This window comes from Bufo bufo, chromosome 2, assembly GCF_905171765.1.
Source record: "Bufo bufo chromosome 2, aBufBuf1.1, whole genome shotgun sequence".
Classification (NCBI taxonomy): domain Eukaryota; kingdom Metazoa; phylum Chordata; class Amphibia; order Anura; family Bufonidae; genus Bufo; species Bufo bufo.
This window is the reverse complement of record NC_053390.1, coordinates 772,802,727-772,823,032: the sequence shown is the minus strand read 5'-3', so window position 1 is coordinate 772,823,032 and position 20,306 is coordinate 772,802,727. Positions and strand designations below refer to the sequence as shown.

The 20,306-nt window shown below is 43.1% G+C and overlaps 1 protein-coding gene across 1 annotated transcript in view; it reads right to left on the bottom strand.

Annotated features, from left to right (window-relative positions):
* Positions 1–20,007, bottom strand: part of LOC120991051 (cytokine-dependent hematopoietic cell linker-like) — a 156,568-nt gene extending 136,561 nt beyond the window's left edge. The window contains exon 1 of the mRNA XM_040419944.1: positions 19,937–20,007. Within this exon, the coding sequence (XP_040275878.1) occupies positions 19,937–19,947 (11 nt within the window). The 5' untranslated portion in view covers positions 19,948–20,007. The remainder of the gene's footprint in view (positions 1–19,936) is intronic.
* Positions 20,008–20,306: the final 299 nt, after the last annotated feature.

The window sequence follows — 20,306 nt, the reverse complement described above, 5'->3', positions numbered from 1 at the left end:
TCTATTTAAAAATCAAGTGAAATATAGGAAGCAGACAGGTCGGCCGCATCGTTTTCACTATTAATATATTTAGCACCTTCAAAGTTTTTTTTCCTTTCATCTAAGACTGGTTTGATGCCTCCTCTGCTGCATATTTTCTAGTCATGTGGCTGATCATATGCATGGTTCCATTATTTATGTTTTTTTTCTCTCCCCCTAGATTTTCTGCAATTCCTGAAGAGAAGAGCATGCCAGATTGTTCAGTAAAACTGTTCTGATTTACCATATCTGTGCACGCAACATCAATGTATGGATAAGTCAGGGTTAACACCCTACATCAACCCCTTTTGGGTTACCAGAAGATGGACCTGGGTTCACCCCCTGGTTAGTCAGCCAGTGTGTGCATAGCTGAGGAAGAGAGAGGACCTACTTGCACTTACTGCTCAGAGCTAGGCCTGAGCTCAGAAAATCTTCATCTCTGAGACTTCTACAGCTAAAGCTACTTTATTCAAAAGTGCTTAAGAAAGACAAAGGAGGATTAGAAGTTCCAGTATCTACAAGCCGTGCATTGGAGTCAGATAGCAAGGTATTGTGCTTGTTTATGGCAGAAAACAACTTTATCTCACTGTGATTTTGTAGTAAAGAGGTCACAGAGAGGCACGGAGCATTATCATGTTAATGCTCCGTGTCTCTGCAGTCTGCATCGGGTCTTGGCACTCTTTCACGGAGCGGATGCCACGCACGGCATCCGCTCGTGTGAACCCAGCCTTACTCATGCGTGCAGGTATAGTGGAGGTGGGGTTTTTATAGCGTCAACCGCTGATACATATATACAAACCATATCCTTTTATACGAAATGCAAAATACATAGCCATAAATAACCCAAAAACATGAAAGTGATCAATCATATAAATGCACTAAAGCTACAGACTTCATTTAAGCCTTTAGGTATTAAATACTCCCTTTGTAACCATCTCCTACTTGTTATCCTCCTCATGGACTCCACTTTTTACTACCTCCAGAACCTGCCACCTGATGGGCCCGATCATAAAAATGTCTGGCAACTGTAGTTTTACCTTGTTTTTTCACCTCCGTTGTATCCAAAAAGGCCTAGTTCACACGACCGTATGGCTTTTATTGTTTTTTGCGGTCCGTTTTTCACGGATCCGTTGTTCCGTTTTTGAGTTCCGTTGTGTTTCCGTTTCCTTTCCGTTTTTCCGTATGCCATGTACAGTATACAGTAATTACATAGAAAAAATTGGGCTGGCCATAACATTTTCAATAGATGGTTCAGAAAAAACGGAACGGAAACGGAAGACATACGGATGCATTTCCGTATGTGTTCCGTTTTTTTTGCGGACCCATTGACTTGAATGGAGGCACGACCCGTGATTTAAGGCCAAATATAGGACAAGCTCTATCTGTCAACGGAACGGAAAAACGGAAATACGGAAACGGAATGCATACGGAACACATTCCAGTTTTTTTGCGGAACCATTGAAATGAATTGTTCCGTATACGGACCGTATACGGAACACAAAAAAACGGCCCGTACACTCGCAAAAAAAAACGTTTGTGTGAACTAGGCCTTACTCTCCCTTCTGAGTTCCTTCCTAATGCTGGACTTATGCTCATTGATTCTGATCCTTATAGTCAGAGATGTTTGCCCAATATATATCTTACCACATGGGCATTTCAAGCAGTATATGACGTTATGTGTCTCGCACGTTGCAAAAGCTTTATTTTCTATCCTGTCTCCCTGTGTGGGGTGCACTACAGCGTCACCTTTAATTGTAGCACTACAATTCTCACAGCTCAGGCAGGGAAAGTACCCCTCCTCTGGGTTGCAAGGAAACTCTGTCTTTATTTTTTGGATAGGATCATTTATTCCATCGATCCTATCCAACAAATCATTTATATCTCTCAGACATCTGTCAAAACTACCTAGAATCTGCTGCAAAAAAGAGTCCAGATAGATCGCAAGAGGCTGCAGCAGCGTTTCAGTACAGGACGTTATTGGACGTCCAGGAGGAGAATCCATGTTCTTGTGAACCTTTGGCAGCAGATAAATGCCAATACTGAAAAGCTATGGGCCATGATCCTGAAAGGAAATATCTCTAAGTTTAAAAGAGACACCCGTGACTGTTTGCACAATAGAGTGTATACATGACAAAACTCAACACGCCATTTTAAAGCTCATCATGGATATAATGACTCCTAATTTAAGGTAAGAGGGATTGACAGGGTCTTGATTAGTAAAAGGGGAGGTAATTGGAAACGGCTTCTGGCACAAAAAGAAGCCAGATGGATTTTCCAATTAGACACTGTCACACCTCGGGGTCTCAATGAGAATCTCAGTTTTGCCCCATTCCTATAGGATAGTTGTTTTCTACTGTCCTTATTCTATATTCTCTTGTGTCGTCTCTTCCTCTTAATGTCAGCCTTCTCTTTTTTCTTCCTCTTTCCTTTTTCCTTCATTTTGATATTGTTTGGTTTTAATACTGTTTTTATGTTTTTTAACACACTTTTTATGTATTGATTTAGGGAGATTGCATAGCTGTTCCTAATCATTGATCACACTTGCCTTAACCACCTCAGCTCCCCTACCTTAAACACCCTGAAAGACCAGGCCACTTTTTACACTTCTGCACTACACTACTTTCACGCTTTATTGCTCGGTCATGCAACTTACCACCCAAATGAATTTTACCCCCTTTTCTTCTCACTAATAGAGCTTTCATTTGGTGGTATTTCATTGCTGCTGACATTTTTACTTTTTTTGTTATTAATCAAAATTTAAAGATTTTTTTGCAAAAAAATGACATTTTTCACTTTCAGTTGTAAAATTTTGCAAAAAAAACAACATCCATATATAAATTTTTCTCAAAATTTATTGTTCTACATGTTTTTGATTAAAAAAAAATGTTTGGGTAAAAAAAAAATATGGTTTGGGTAAAAGTTATAGCGTTTACAAACTATGGTACAAAAATGTGAATTTCCGCTTTTTGAAGCAGCTCTGACTTTCTGAGCACCTGTCATGTTTCCTGAAGTTCTACAATGCCCAGACAGTAGAAAAACCCCACAAATGACCCCATTTCGGAAAGTAGACACCCTAAGGTATTCGCTGATGGGCATAGTGAGTTCATAAAACTTTTTATTTTTTTTTGTAAATTCTTTTTTTTAAAGATTTTTTTCATCAAAAAGAACATACAATGGTCAATTGACCAATTGATCAGAGGTAATAGGTATACATTGCAGATGTCACAGGTCATAGACATATCATTCAACAGGTGGAAGACGCGTAAACTCTAGTCCATGTCCATGGACTCGTGTTGCGGGAGAGCCACCATCTTCCGGGTGACAGTGAAAGCTATGAGATGTTTTACAAAATAAAACATGACACTTCAAGGAAGACAATGACAGCCTAGAATATATACCATTTACGTATATCACAGAGTTAAAAGAGAAAAATAAAAGAGATAAAGAAGGGGGGGAGAGAAGAAAGAAAAAGATCGGAGTAAGGAAGGGAGAGGAGGAGGGGGGGAGAGGGGGGGAGAGGGGGGGGGGAGGGGAGGGGGGGGACCAACGTGTTGAGCTGCCTCAACTCTCTTTGCAATTGAAATATGGGATGGGAAGGTAGGTCCAAGAAAAGGTAACTGTTAGGTTGCGTGAGGCCATTTACACCCAGTAGCTTCATTTAATTGCATATAAGTTACCCATCACTACGTCCCTTCCACAGCCTCCAAGGGGACCAGGTTATCAGGTATTTATCATGATTCCTTTTGATCCAGCTCGACATTTCCTCAAAATTACAAATTTGGTTCACCTTAGCTATCCACTCATTCAGTGAAGGGGCCTGAGTGTCTCTCCAATGGAGAGGAATGATAGATTTGCCCGCTGCTATCAGATGAGTCACCAAATCATGTTTTGACGGTCTGTAAAGGTTAGAGGGGAGTGAAAAGAGCACCATTTCAATAGTGATCTTTAGGTCGTTGGCCATGACTTTGTTGATTGTCTCATTAACTTTTTCCAGAATGGGACGATTAAAGGGCATGTCCACCAAATATGAGACAGAGACCCTTCTCCGTCGCCACATCTCCAGCAAAGCCGATCAGGAGACAAACCGCACTTGTGTAAGAACTCTGGGGTTCTATACCATCTGGTGAGGAGCTTGAAATGATTCTCCTGTAGTCGAATACAACAAGATGGTCCATGTGAGAAGGCCAATAGCTTTTTAAGGTCTTGATCAGTGAAAACCATGTCAAGCTCCTTCTCCCAGTCTCTAATATATAGAGGTTTTCCTGCCTCACTCTCCATTCCCACCAAGGAGTACAATGCCGAAATTTTTCTCTGTTTACGAGATGGGGACAGAAACGTTTTCTCAAACTCTGTCAGTTGTCTCACCGGAATAGACCTCTCCCCCAACTCCCCGCACACAGCACCTATGTAAGCCCTTGTCAGAAAGAAGCTAGGGGAATTTTTTATCCTATCTGGCAATCTATTCATAATAGATGTTTCTGCATCCGGGGCTAGCTCTCTTAGTCTCACTTGGGCTAATGAAGACCACACTTCTTGATGTATATCCCCATTTTTCCCTAGAAGGTCCGGAATGAGATTTGCAGGCAGAAGTGGGGATGGCTCTGGTGCTAGCTTTTTGCTCAGTGCTTTCCAAGTCTCTCTTATCCCTTTCAGTAAGGGGTCACCCGTCTTATCCCTGGATTGACTGGTGTCAGGCAACCAAAGAAGCTGTTGGAGCCTAGGTCCTATACTGTGTCGCATAAGATCTGCTACGTCGGGTTGTCTCTGGGGGTCAACCGACTCCAGCCATCTATTTAGCTGTATTGCATGATAATATCTCATGACATTTGGGAATCCCAATCCACCACCCTTTTTACTCCTGACCAAGAGGTCATGTGCTAGTCTCGGTTTCCTCCCATTCCATAAGAATTTCTAGAAAAGTTTCCTGATCTCATGAAAGAATGTTTTTGGTAGGTGTATCGGGACCAGCTGCATGACGTAGAGGATCTTGGGAAAGACGTAAGCCTTAATCACGTTTTTTCTGCCCATCCAAGATAGGTAAGGCAAGTTGTATTTTAGTAGAAGCTGTGCTATATCCTTTTTAAGGGGAGCATAATTGGAAATAAACAGATCGTCTAGGTTCCTTGGGATCTTTATTCCTAAGTATTTTATTGGGCCCCTGGTCCAATGAAAAGGGAGGCTTTTCTGCAGAGAGGATGCTCTAGATTCTGAAAGCGAGATGTTCAATATTTCAGACTTAGAGTGATTTACCTTAAAGTCTGATACTTGGCTAAATATCTCGATCTTTTGGGCTAGCTGTTCTAGTCCTCCTTCCGGATTGGTCACCAGGAAGAGAAGATCATCTGCAAAAGCAGTGCATTTAAGTTCACCCCTGTCATGTTTGACTCCTTCAATTTCCCTGGTCTGTCTAATAAGCTGGATAAGTGTCTCAACTACCAGAATAAATAGTGAGGGGGACAATGGACAACCTTGCCTTGTTCCATTGGAAATCTCAAAGACTGGGGATAGTGTTCCGTTTACTTTCAGTCTGGCATGCGGTTGACCATAGAGTGTGAATATTGAGTGTATGAAGGGTTCTGGAAAGGCAAATTTCTCTAGCGTTAGCCTCATGAATTCCCAGTTGACCCTGTCGAAAGCCTTTTCGGCATCAATGCTCAAGAGGGTCAACTGGGATCTCGCTGTCCTGGCTGCCTGAATCGTGTGGAAGATCCTGTGCGTGTTATCCCTCCCCTCTCTGCCTTGTATGAACCCCGATTGCTCTGGACCAATCAGGTGAGGCAATAGTTTGTTTAGTCTGGTGGCAAGAATTTTGGCCCAAATTTTCAAGTCTAAATTCAGGAGGGAAATTGGCCTATAACTTCCACAATTCTGGGGGTCCTTACCCTCTTTGGGGATTAATGTTACATGCGATTCCTGCGTCTGTCTGGGCAATGACCCTCCTTGCAGGAGTGCGTTACATACGTCAGTAAGTCGTGGGGTTAGGATGTCCTTAAAGCTTCTATAATAGAGTAAGGGAAGTCCGTCAGGTCCCGGGCTCTTTCCCGGGGGGAAACTACTTATGATGGTGGCTACTTCATCTAAAGTGATTGGGGCGGTTAAGAGGTCACTATCCACTTGTTGAACTGTTGGGAGCTTGAGGGAGTCTAGGAATTCTCTAGTATGTAACTGCTTGGAGTCAGATTGACCTGGGGACATTGACTTGTTTAGGTTATATAATCCTTCATAAAATTGTTGAAAAGCTTTTGCTATTTCTGGCGTATCCTGGGTTAGCTTTCCATTGGGGTGTTTTATTTTGGGGATATAAGTTACATTTCTTGTCTTCTTTAGAAGAGAGGTCATCAGCTTGCCCCCCTTGTCCCCATGAGCATATACTTTATGTTGGAAATTTAATAATTGCTTATTCACTTTCTGCACTAAGAGATTCTTAAGTTGGATTCTAAGGTCTGATAACTCCCCCTGCTTCTGTTTGCAAGTGGATAGTTTGTCTATCTTTTCTAAGGACACTATCTGGGTTAATAAGGAATCCACTTCTTTCTGGTGTTCCCTTTTTACTTTAGCACCAATCGAGATAAGACATCCCCTGACGTACGCCTTGTGTGCTTCCCATTCCATAGGTGAGGTACTGTGTGCAGGGGAATTGATACCGAAGTACAACTCCAAGTGGGACCTGACCTGTTCCCGATGAAGTTTGTTGTTCAGCAGAGATTCATTGAGTCTCCATGTCCATTCCCTCCTTGGTAGGGAGGCCAGGGCGAGGGTCAGATGACATGGTGCGTGGTCGGAGATGGTGATGCTCCCGATTTCAGCTTCGCTAGAAACAGGCAAGAGAGAAGAGGATGTTAAAATGTGGTCAAGTCTCTGATATGAGCCATGTGGGTTAGAAAAGAAAGAGTAGTCTCTAACAGTTGGATTGCTGTTTCTCCAAACATCTATCAGATTGAGATCATGAAGCTTTCTGTGTAATCTGCTGATATGTTTCTGTGCAATGTGGGACTTAGATTTGGAGGAATCGAGGATAGGGTTTAGCACCAGGTTAAGATCCGCCCCCAGGATCACTTGTCCTTCAGCAAAATGCTTAAGGGTGTCTAGGGCTTTAAGGAGCCATTGTACAGTGGCTGTATTTGGGGCATAAAAGTTAGCTAGAGTGTATTTCCTTGATGCAATTTCCCCTTTTATTATCAAGAGTCTCCCTTCCTCATCAGAAAGTTGGTGAGAAAGTGAGAAGGGTATAGACTGATGGATGGCTATGGAAACGCCCTTTGAAGCTGACGTAGGATGGGAACTATGAAACCACTGGTTGTATGGTCGGGAGGGCAGCTTTGGCAACTTATTTTTGCGCAGATGTGTCTCCTGCAAGAAGACTATATGTGAGCCCATTTTTCTCAGAGCTAACAGCTGACCTCTTTTCTGGGGAGAGTTGAGGCCCTTGATATTGAAGGTGGTCACCTTGATCTCTGCCATACTCCTCTGAGTTAGGTTCTTCTATCTTTCTTACTGGAGTTAGATGTTCACAGACCGTACTATGTGGGGGATGGAGGAGGTAGGAGGGAGGAGAAAAAAAAAAAGGGTTCAGAAAGAAAAGAGGAAAGTAATTAGAAAGAAAAAATAAGTGAGAGACACAGATAGAGTACACTCAATACGTAACGTATCAGTAGCTTAATCTACTAACAATTTTCAGCTTGAAACGTACAAGTCAGGGACTAATAAGAGGGGGGAGTAAGGAGGTTGGAGGATGAGGGTGCAAGCGTAGAAGAAATGGGAGTGGCCTGCACACCCAAGGTCGCAAACCATATTGAGAAAGAGCGTCTGGATGGAGATCCAGTTACTTTGTTCTAGGCTTATCGTCTTATATAATTTTTAATTAATTTTTTATTTATTTTTCCCCTTTTTTTTTTTTTTTTTAAGTATCATAGGGGGTTGGGAGATAGGAGAGGAGGGGGAGAGAATACTTAGTGAAGTGCTTCATTTTCGGGAGGTAATACTGATGGTGAGGTGCAGTCTAGTAACAGCAGGGGGGGCACTTCACCCACTTGAGTAAGAAAAGACTGAAGGAAAGAAAAAAAAAAAAAAACTGTGGTGGATGACCTAGTTGCATTTTAACTCTTTACTTTTCCTTATGAATGGAGAAATGATTAGAGGAGTGATGGAAGATGGTAAGGAATAGGGGGGGGGGAGGAGGAGGGAGGGGGGGAGACGATGTCACCTTTACTAAGGATTGGGTCATGGATGGGAGAGAGAGAGGCAATGTATAATCAATAAGAAGAGACCTTGCTTAGGTCTAAGGCTGATCAAAATTTGAACTAAATAAGAACACAATAAGAACATACATGTTCGTGAGTATAAACGAACTAAAGCCCTGGCGGCACTCTTCAGAGTTTCCCCTGGAGTCGCGGTGTAGGGCAGGAGGGAAACATAACATAACCTGAGTCCCGATCATCGACTGTGGTCATAACTTTATCGGAACCGTTCTTTGCAGGATACCCGTAGTGAACAAACTTCCGTTGCTCCGGGTCGCCGATTCAAGGTGGAGGCGATCGGATCTCTGCTGCCACTCTATTCCTCCCGGATTTCCCCTTGGACACCTTCTTCCAGGTATCTATGTGTAAGTCGGGGGAGGTCTGCAGGGTAGGCGATCGGCATCCATGATGGCACCTCCAACGGATGGATACCTATGGTTTCCCAAGCTCTTTCCAGGTCATCAGGGGTATGGATCGCTATACGCTTGCCATTCTTCGATATCGCAATACCAAACGGGTATAGCCAGGCATATTGTATCTTCTGGGCTCTAAGTGCGTCGAGCAGGGGCTTCATAATGCGCCGTTTCGCCAGAGTGGATGGCGCTATATCTTGATAGAGGGCAATGTCCACCCCGTCATATGAAATTTGCCTTCTTTCTCTGGCGGCGGCTAATATACGGGCGGTGTCTACAAATGACAGTAGGCCGCAGACGACATCCCTAGGTCTTTCGTTCGGCCTTGGAGCTGGTCTTAAGGCCCTGTGTATCCTCTCAATGATTATCGAGGCAGCCGATTCTTGGCCCAACAGGTCAGCGAAGATCTCCATGGCCACTTTATTTAGCGCTTCAGCGGCCCAAGATTCAGGGAGGCCCTTGAGACGTATGTTCCGTCTTCTACTTCTGTTTTCTTGGTCCTCCAGCATTAGCATTGCCTTGTTCAGCTCCGTAGTATGGCAATTGAGGTACTCTTCAACCCCCGTGGCGTGCGATACAAGCTCTTGGGCGGCCGTTTCCAGGGACTCGACTCTGCTCCCCACCTGGGCTATCTCCGATTTTATGTCGGAGAGTTCTGACAGTACTGGCTTTATTGCTTTTTCTAAAGCTTGCCCCAGTACCTTAGTGAGGAAGGACTTTGAGACAGGTGAGGGGTCTCTGGATTCTGTTGCGGCTTCCTGTAAGCTGTCTGCTTCCGAATCCTCTCCTTCTTCCGCGCTTGCTGCAGCCGCCGCCATCTTAGAGCTCACGCTTGGTGAAATGAGCGCTTTTTTCTTGAGGAAGCGCTGCATTGCTTGCTGGCTTTTCTGTGTTCTTGGGGTGTCGGGAGTGTCAGAACTCCTATCTCTCCCATATTTGACCATTTTGGGGTAGATCCCTGATGAATAAATGGTTTTTAACGCCTTAGTGTGGAGGAGCCGAGGTCTCACACAGCCATCTGCAGTCTCGGCTAGGCTCCGCCTCTCCAAACTTTTTATTTCCATGAACTCACTATGCCCATAACAAAATACCTTGGGGTGTCTTCTTTCCAAAATGGGGTCACTTGTGGGGTAGTTATACTGCCCTGGCATTCTAGGGGCCCTAATGTGTGGTAAGTAGTGTAACGGATCTCCTAGCACCCCGACCGAGTACCTCCGTTGATAAATGCTCCCAGTACCTCCCGAGGACTCCAAGCACTCCACTCGACACCGATACCACCACAGGAACCAGGAACAGGAACAGCTCTTACAAGAGCTAGGAGTAATAGCCAGGGGAGTATACAAGTATAGCAATCCCCACACACATGAGACGAGGCTCTATGTTGAGTGTAAAACAGGAACTCTTTACTGAGGGCTACCCGCCCGTACTTATGCAGGTCTCCATCTGGTGTACACGCCCCTAGGGGACCAGAAGGAAGACTGTGACACAGGACAGATACGTAGCACTCAGGATACACAGACACAACACATCCCCACAATGCATCATGGTTTCCTCCTCTCTGCCCTGGAGACACCCGAGGAGCAATTCAATTATCTCTCAGGACAAAGGGAAATCACCAATACACATGTGGGAACAACAGGACAGGAATCACCACCCAAACACACAATGTCACACCCTCACAGCAAACACAGACATTTAACATATCCCCAGATAGCTCAAGTCTGAGTGCATATTATTAGGTGAATGGCACTCAGACAACATGAATACAATAAAATGAGCTATCTGGGTACCCTCACATAACATACAATACAATTACATAGACAGATGGTTCTGTCAGACACCTCAAAACCCCACATATCCCTATATGGCTTGGATCTGAGCTCTCAGATGCCACAAACACAGTCAAATCGCCATGGGGTTTAAGTTTTGCATGGGCTGATGAGAGGGCCCATAATCCTGGGGCAAGAGGCTGGCAACCAGGCCCCTCCAAAACCCAGTGGCGAGGTTATTTTCGCCACACATCTCCCCCTCCCAGGGAAGACTAACCAGATACCCAACCTCACGCCGGTCGGTACCTGAGTTAGTCTGGCAGCCCACCCAGCTACATGTCTCTGTATATTATGTGAGCTACATGTCTCTGTATTATCTTAGATCCATACTGCATTATTGTGTAGCCTAAAATGACAAGAAAACTGCCTAAAATGATAAGCAGTTGTATAGTATTTTCAAAGGCGGAGCGATGTTTGTCACTGTTGGCTAGTTTGACATTACAGTAGGTTAAAAGTGTTTGCAGGACAGTCACTATAAAGCAATACTACAGATTATATGGGCTATACATGGTGGAATCACGTGAGCTGTGTATATCAGTATTATTTTGGCACTATAAGACAGTATTATGTACTATAGGCTGAAATTACGAGAAAAATTGTCTAAATATTTTCAACATTTGGTTTCTTGTTCATTGCAGTGGGTTGAAAGCAGTGATAAGACAGGCACTATAAATACCTTTTATTTTAGGAAAATGTGTCTGAGCTTCAGTTTCATGATTTATGCTTTGTGCTGACAGAATCTCTTGTGACCATCCGCCACAGTGACTGCAGGCTTTTCCTGAAAAGTGGCCACACATGAGTCACAACACATTTAGCACCTGTAGAGCAGAGGATTTCCACTTGCAGTGATGCTTCTTTTATCAGTCACTTCTGTCATATATAGAGATGAGTGAATCGAAGTTGACAAAGTGAAATTTCAGGAAAAACTTGATTCGCACCGAAGCCGAATTTCCTCGCACTTCGTGGTAAATTTTTTCCTAAAATGGCTGCTGCACGTGTGAGGACATTTCGCGTTTCGGTGATCGATTGCTGATGGAATGACTGACAAAGAGTAGGAAGAGGAGCAGGAGCATCAGGACCAGCAGATTATGGGAAGGACAGACAGCTCTCTCAGCTGAAGTGGTGGAGCCTTGACTGCCTGAAATCGGGGGCGTGCCACTGGGTGATGCAGCGGTTGCTGTGGCAGGCTGGACCACCACATCGGAGCCACGGTTCTCCCAGGCCACTTTATAGAGATGCTGCATATGTTGACGCAGAGCCGTGGTGCCAACATTAGCACCCTGGCCACGCTTCACCTTCTGCCCACAGATTCTACAAATGGCCATGTTCTCCTCCTTCAGTGGCATAACAAAAAACTGCCACACAGCCGAGTCAGTGATTTTACCTCCAACATTCCGCACTGACTGCTACCACCGCTGCTTCCGTTAACTCCTGCACCACTACATTTCTGGCAGGTAGGCTCCTGCGAAGCGGGTGGTCTACCCCAGGAATGTTTGGCTCCCCACCTCCCACTGCTGCCATCCTGCTAAGTCCCGGCCACGCTAGTGACTTGCTGGCTCCGCCGCTGCCTCACGGGCAAGCTGCCACCCTCTTCTCCCGATGGTAATGAAGCCCCTAATTCACCCGGATTCCAAGTGCGATCAGCTACATCATCATCATCGAGTACTGTCTGCACATCACTGATGTCCTCCTCAATGGTCTCTGGGTCAGGAGCCTGACCGCTCGCAATGGCAGATATCTCCTCCACATCTTGGCTGGCCAGTAGCTGCTGACTGTCCTCTAGTAGCTCTTCCTTGCTTTATAGTGGAGCTAAGCCCACAGAATATAATACTTCTCTGGCTGATGGAACAGAAAAGGACAGAGGGAGGTTGAGGACAGGTGAGGGCACAGGGCCTGCTCCCGGGCCATGCCAACTAAGGGTTGTGTCTGACGAACCCACCGACTCTTGGCTGGGGGTGTCTGATGTCACTGGGGACGAAGTGGAAGACTGAGTTAACCATTCAAGAACCGCTGGGTTGCTGGTCAAGACACGACCGCTAGATGACACTGGGAGCTCAGGCCTCTCTCTGGAGCTTCTGCTGCCACACCCCCTTACTCTGCTGCGACCTGTGCCTGCGCCAGAAACATTTAAGCTTCTGCCACTCCCCTGTGCAGGGCCTGGCACTTCTCTGTCTGAGATACTGTTAGATCAAATAATAAATAAAAAAGAAATTAAAACACCCCAAAAAATCAGTAATTTTCTCACTTCACCACGCAAAGGCTAATAAGCCCTTTTTTCCCCACCAATACACGCCAAAAAGGGCTTTAGAACATATAACTGCACCGCTGAATGGTAAATAGGCCCTTATTTTTTCCACTTATACACGCCACAGAACGCTTTACAACATATAACTGCACCGCTGAACGGCAAATATGTATATTTTTTGCTACTAATACACGCCAAAAAGGGCTTTAGAACAGGAATAGGCAAAGTCGGCCCTCCAGCTGTTGTAAAACTACAAATCCCATCATTCCCAGTCTGCCAACAGTTATCAGCCTACAGCAGTGCATGATGGGATTTGTAGTTTTAAAAGAGCTGGAGGGCCGAGTTTGCCCATCCCTGCTTTAGAACATAGAACTGCACCACTGAACGGCAAATATATATATATTTTTTACCACTAATACACTCCAAAAAGGGCTGTAATTTTCTCACTTAACCACACAACGGCAAATACTCTTTTTTGTGCCACTAATACACGCCAAAAAGGGCTTTAGAACATATAACTGCACTGCTAAACGGTAAATATATATTTTTTGGCCACTAATACATGCCAAAAAGGGCTTTAGAACATATAACTGCACTGCTGAACGGCAAATAGGCCCTTATTTTTTTCCATTTATACACACCACAAAAGGCTTTAGAACATATAACTGCACCGCTTAACGGCAAATAATATATATATTTTTGCCCCTAATACACGCCAAAAAAGGCTTTAGAACATATTTTTGCCACTAATACACACCAACTGTCATTTTCTCACTTCACCACACAATGGCAAATACTTTTTTTTGTGCCACTAATACACGCCAAAAAGGGCCTTAGAACATATAACTGCACCGCTGAACGGCAAATATATATTTTTTTGCTACTAATACACGCCAAAAAGGGCTGTAATTTTCTCACTTCACCACACAATGGCAAATACTTTTTTTGTTCCACTAATTCACGCCAAAAAGGGCTTTAGAACATAACTGCACCGCTGAGCGGCAAATAATATATATTTATTTGCCACTAACACACACATAAAAGGGTTTTAGAACATATAACTGCACTGCTGAACGGCAAATAGGCCCTTATTTTTTTCCATTTATACAAGCCACAAAAGGCTTTAGAACATATAACTACACCGCTGAACGGCAAATAATATATATTTTTTGCCACTAATACACGCCAATAAGGGCTTTAGAACATATAACTGCACCGCTTAACAGCAAATAATATATATTTTTGTGCCACTAATACACCCCAAAAAGGGCTTTAGAACATATAACTGCACCTCTAAATGGCAAATATATATATTTTTTGCCACTAATACACGTCAAAAAGTGTTGTAATTTTCTCACTTCACCACGCAAAGGCTAATAAGCCCTTTTTTCCCCACCAATACACGCCAAAAAGGGCTTTAGAACATATAACTGCACCGCTGAATGGTAAATAGGCCCTTATTTTTTCCACTTATACACGCCACAGAACGCTTTACAACATATAACTGCACCGCTGAACGGCAAATATGTATATTTTTTGCTACTAATACACGCCAAAAAGGGCTTTAGAACAGGAATAGGCAAAGTCGGCCCTCCAGCTGTTGTAAAACTACAAATCCCATCATTCCCAGTCTGCCAACAGTTATCAGCCTACAGCAGTGCATGATGGGATTTGTAGTTTTAAAAGAGCTGGAGGGCCGAGTTTGCCCATCCCTGCTTTAGAACATAGAACTGCACCACTGAACGGCAAATATATATATATTTTTTACCACTAATACACTCCAAAAAGGGCTGTAATTTTCTCACTTAACCACACAACGGCAAATACTCTTTTTTGTGCCACTAATACACGCCAAAAAGGGCTTTAGAACATATAACTGCACTGCTAAACGGTAAATATATATTTTTTGGCCACTAATACATGCCAAAAAGGGCTTTAGAACATATAACTGCACTGCTGAACGGCAAATAGGCCCTTATTTTTTTCCATTTATACACACCACAAAAGGCTTTAGAACATATAACTGCACCGCTTAACGGCAAATAATATATATATTTTTGCCCCTAATACACGCCAAAAAAGGCTTTAGAACATATTTTTGCCACTAATACACACCAACTGTCATTTTCTCACTTCACCACACAATGGCAAATACTTTTTTTTGTGCCACTAATACACGCCAAAAAGGGCCTTAGAACATATAACTGCACCGCTGAACGGCAAATATATATTTTTTTGCTACTAATACACGCCAAAAAGGGCTGTAATTTTCTCACTTCACCACACAATGGCAAATACTTTTTTTGTTCCACTAATTCACGCCAAAAAGGGCTTTAGAACATAACTGCACCGCTGAGCGGCAAATAATATATATTTATTTGCCACTAACACACACATAAAAGGGTTTTAGAACATATAACTGCACTGCTGAACGGCAAATAGGCCCTTATTTTTTTCCATTTATACACGCCACAAAAGGCTTTAGAACATATAACTACACCGCTGAACGGCAAATAATATATATTTTTTGCCACTAATACACGCCAATAAGGGCTTTAGAACATATAACTGCACCGCTTAACAGCAAATAATATATATTTTTGTGCCACTAATACACCCCAAAAAGGGCTTTAGAACATATAACTGCACCTCTAAATGGCAAATATATATATTTTTTGCCACTAATACACGTCAAAAAGTGTTGTAATTTTCTCACTTCACCACACAATGGCTAGTAAGCCCTTTTTTCCCACTAATACAAGCCAAAAAATGCTTTAGAACATATAACTGCACTGCACAAGGGCAAATAAGACGTAGAAAGATTTCCTTGTAATTACCGCTGTTAATGGCTGTATCAAACAGCACTTGTTCCCCAATAACAAGATCGGCTTGCTGGAATTACAGAGCTGTATAATGGCAATTTGGATCAGCAGTCAGTGCCGCAAGGTGTAATAGGATTGTTCCTATTACCCAGTCTGCAAACACCCCTACTGAACCCTGTTCTGCTTCAGTACTGTGGAATGATTCCTCCCTATCCTTTCCCTGAATTTCTATACAGCAAAATAAAAGTTTTTAAGTCTTTCCTAGAACTGTCCCTAGCGCCTGCTGACATCTCTCCCTGCACTAAGTACAGGGGTGTAGATAAGGGGGGGATAGGGGGGTTCAAACCACCCCCAGAGTGTCTGTCCTCCTCAGCATAGACGATTGCCTTCAGATGATACGAGATGTGCAGCACCTGAAACTATGGATACTGGAAGCCTGTGCTAGCATTTCTCCTGCGGTGTTGCTATCAGTGTGTGAAGAGTGGGAGAAGAGGGTTGCATTGACAATCCAACACAATGGGCAGCACATTGAACACATTTTGTAAGTGGTCAGAAACTTGTAAATAACTCATGAAAGAATAAAGTTACGTTAAAACCAAGCACACCATTATTTTTCTTGTGAAATTCCCAATAAGTTTGATGTGTCAAATGACCCTCTTCCTATTGAAAAAACAAAAGTTGGATTCAAAATGGCCGACTTCAAAATGGCCGCCATGGTCACCACCCATCTTGAAAATTTTCCCCTCTCACATATACTAATGTGCCACAAACAGGAAGTTAATATCACCAACCATTACCATTTTATTAAGGTGTATCCATATAAATGGCCCACCCTGTAGTGTTAATAGAGTCTCAAAGGTTTGTAAAAATAGTGTACCTGCTTCTATAGACCTTTGAGACTCTATTACCACTACTTTTAGCATAAGATCATCTGGAGAAACATCAGGTTTTTTAAATTATTATTTTTTCTTTAGGTGTTAGAGCAGTCAAATGTAGGGGAAGAAATGTGACATGGGTGAGGATGGGGTTACATGATGGGCCGGAGACAATGTCTGTAGCCTGTCTGTGCCATGGACGGGGAGAAATATGACATGGAGGGCTGATGGCTGACATGGGGATTGGTTTAGGAATCATATGGCTGGTATATTTTTTTCAAACCCTGGTGTGTCTGCTAGATAGTCTTTTAATTTGAGAAAGCTGAACCCCCCCCCCAGGAAAAAAAATTATCTACGGCCCTGACTAAGTACACTGGAAAATGGCTAAATCCAAGATGGCTGAGGCAATTTTTTAGGGCTGTGACATCACAGGGCTGGCTGGCTGCTGATTGGCTCCATGCATGGCATTGTGGGTGATCCCTCGTTCCCAAAGTTCCTTGCTCCATGTCCTAACACGTGCAGCAGCCATTTTAGGAAAAAATGCGATTCGTTACCACAAAGCTTGAGGAAATTCGGATTCAGTGCGAATCAAATTTTTCCTGAAATTCGGATCGCATTCCACTTCGTCAACTTCGATTCGCTCATCTCTAATAATGACCAACCAGGTCTTTCTACAATCAGTGTCATTTTATGTTATTTATGTGCTGTTTATGGGACCAGTGAAGGTTGAGGGTTGTAGCAATAAGCAAAAATAATATTTTTAATCATCTTTTAACAATTAGCCATTTTTAAGTTGGACAATGCAGCATGTAATTTCACAGACTGCTTGTCACCAATAGCTGCCATCCGTTTTCCTATACAGTATCTCACAAAAGTGAGTACACCCTTCACATTTTTGTAAATATTTTATTACATCTTTTCATGGGACAACACTGAAGAAATTACATTTTTATACAATGTAAAGTAGTCGGTGTACAGCTTATGTAAATTTGGTTTATGCTCCAAATAACAACACACAACCATTAATGTCTAAACGGCTAGCAACAAAAGTGAGTACACCCCTAAGTGAAAAAGGCCAAATTGTGCCCAAAGTGCCACTATTTTGTGTGGCCACCATTATTTTCTGCCTTAGCATTGCCTTAACTCTCTTGGGCATGGAGTTCACATGAGCTTCACAGGATGTCACTGGAACCTGTCTTGTCAAACCGCTGTATGGTCTTGGCCACGGTGCTGCAGCTCAGTTTCAGAGTGTTGGCGATCTTCTTATAGCCTAGCCTATCCTTTTTTCTTTTCAGATGCTCAGAAAGATCTTTGCCATGAGCTGCCATGTTGAACTTCCAGTGACCAGTATGAGAGAGTGTGAGAGCGATAAACATCAAATTTAACACACCTGATCCCCATTTACACCTGAGACCTTGTAACACTAACAAGGGCACACCAAATTTAACCCTCATTCACACGTCAGTGTTCGGTCAGTGATTTCCATCAGTGATTGTGAGCCAAAACCAGGTGCGGCTCTAAACACAGAACAGGGGCAGATCTTCCCTTATACCTTATGTCTGTGTAGCCCACACTCCTGGTTTTGGATCACAATCCCTGATGGAAATCACTGACCAAAACACTGACGTGTGAATGAGGCATTACACTGTTCTACAAGCTGTACACTGACTAATTACATTGTATCAAAGTTTTTATATCTTCGGTGTCACATGAAAAGATATAATAAAATATTTACAAAAATGTAAGGGGTGTACTCACTTTTGTGAGATACTGTATGTCTCTGTCAATCTGAAATTACTAATGCTGCCTTGGCATTAAAGCATCTGAAAGGGTTGGATACAGTTCTAGGAGACATAGTGTCATATTTGACTTTTTAGGGCAATTGTAGCACTTTCAATTCGGGTCAAATTTATTAGTACCAAATCGGACCTGAAACCCAAAACGTTTAAGACATCTGCTCTACTGGTATTCCCATAATAACAGACTGGAGACATCAAATTCCCACCACAGATAAACAGGGTTGAATTGGGTTTTTCTGCCCATCAAAGTAAATGACTTGAATACATATCTGCAGTAAGACCTATGAAACAAACCCTAGTGATGTGGTTAGTCCCAATCAGACTCAAATGGGGTTGTCTTTGCTGGACCTTTGGGAGCTAATTTATTGTGTCAAAGCCTGGACCAGCTGGAGGATCCTCTGATAATCTATTTAGACAGTCTTAGGCTGGTTTCACACAGACGTTGCGGGAAAATGTGCGGGTGCATTACGGGAACACCTGCGATTTTTTCCGCGCGAGTGCAAAACATTGTAATGCGTTTTGCACTCGCGTGAGAAAAATCACGCATGTTTGATAACCAAACCCGAACTTCTTCACAGAAGTTCGGGCTTGGGATCGGTGTTCTGTAGATTGTATTATTTTCCCTTATAACATGGTTATAAGGGAAAATAATAGCATTCTGAATACAGAATGCATAGTACAATAGGGCTGGAGGGGTTAAAAAAAAAATATATATTTTTTAACTCACCTTAATCCACTTGACCGCGGAGCCCCGCATCTCCTTCTGTCTCCTTTCTTCAGGACCTGGGTAAAGGACCTGTGGTGAAGTCACTCCGGTCATCACATGATTCATCACCATGGTAAAAGATCATGTGATGACCGGAGTGATGTCACCACAGGTCCTTTACCCAGGTCCTGAAGAAAGGAGACAGAAGGAGATGCCGGGCTACGCGATCAAGTGGATTAAGGTGAGTTAAATTTATTTTATTTTTTTAACCCCTCCAGCGCTATTTTACTATGCATTCTGTATTCAGAATGCTATTATTTTCCCTTATAACCATGTTATAAGGGAAAATAATAATGATCGGGTCTCCATCCCGATCGTCTCCTAGCAACCGTGCGTGAAAATCGCACCGCATCCGCACTTGCTTGCAGATGCTTGCGATTTTCACGCAACCCCATTCACTTCTATGGGGCCTGCGTTGCGTGAAAAACGCAGAATATAGAGCATGCTGCAATTTTCACGCAACATACAAGTGATGCGTGAAAATCACCGCTCATGTGAACAGCCCCATAGAAATGAATGGGTCGGTATTCAGTGCAGGTGCAATGCGTTCAACTCACGCATCGCATCCGCGCGGAATACTCGCCCGTGTGAAAGGGGCCTTAGAGTCATGTGCAAAATCTGCGGCCATGTACAAAAGCCTTTATTCAGTCATTTACTCACAAGCAAGACACGGGGCTTACTTCAATGTATGCCTGCAAGGCATTAAACACACAGGCTAGCATAAACAGCCTCTGCAGGATAACCAAATGAAATCTGGATTCCCCTGCAGCCACTGGGTCACTCCCAGTAATAAAGAGAGCATTATCCACAATAACTTTCTATATGAACAACCACTATACAGTATATGGCATGCAATGTTACCTCCACACCAGAGTGTACCCCCAAACTATAATACCAGATCACACCATATGCATATGATACAGAATACATACCTCTTATGCATGCTGAGACCAGTTGGCTTGTGTGATGTCTGTTAAGAATAAAAATATACATTTTAGATCTGTTTCCAGAAGCATTGTTCATGTGGTCAAGTATATGTATTTACCGTACAACAGATAGCCTGCGCACACTGTGAAATATTACATTTAGTGGTGAGTATGTTCTACCTTGTACGTGACCAATGCAGACACAGCTCTTCCCACCCATTTCCTCTCAGTACAATGTCTTCCAACCACACAGATAGAAGTGTATTAAACCACTTGTACAAGATACTCCAGCATTACCAGTGCAGAATACACCTGCTCTTCTGTCCTAGAGAACAAATAGTGAGTTCAGAAAGGTAAAGATAAAAAATAAAAAAAA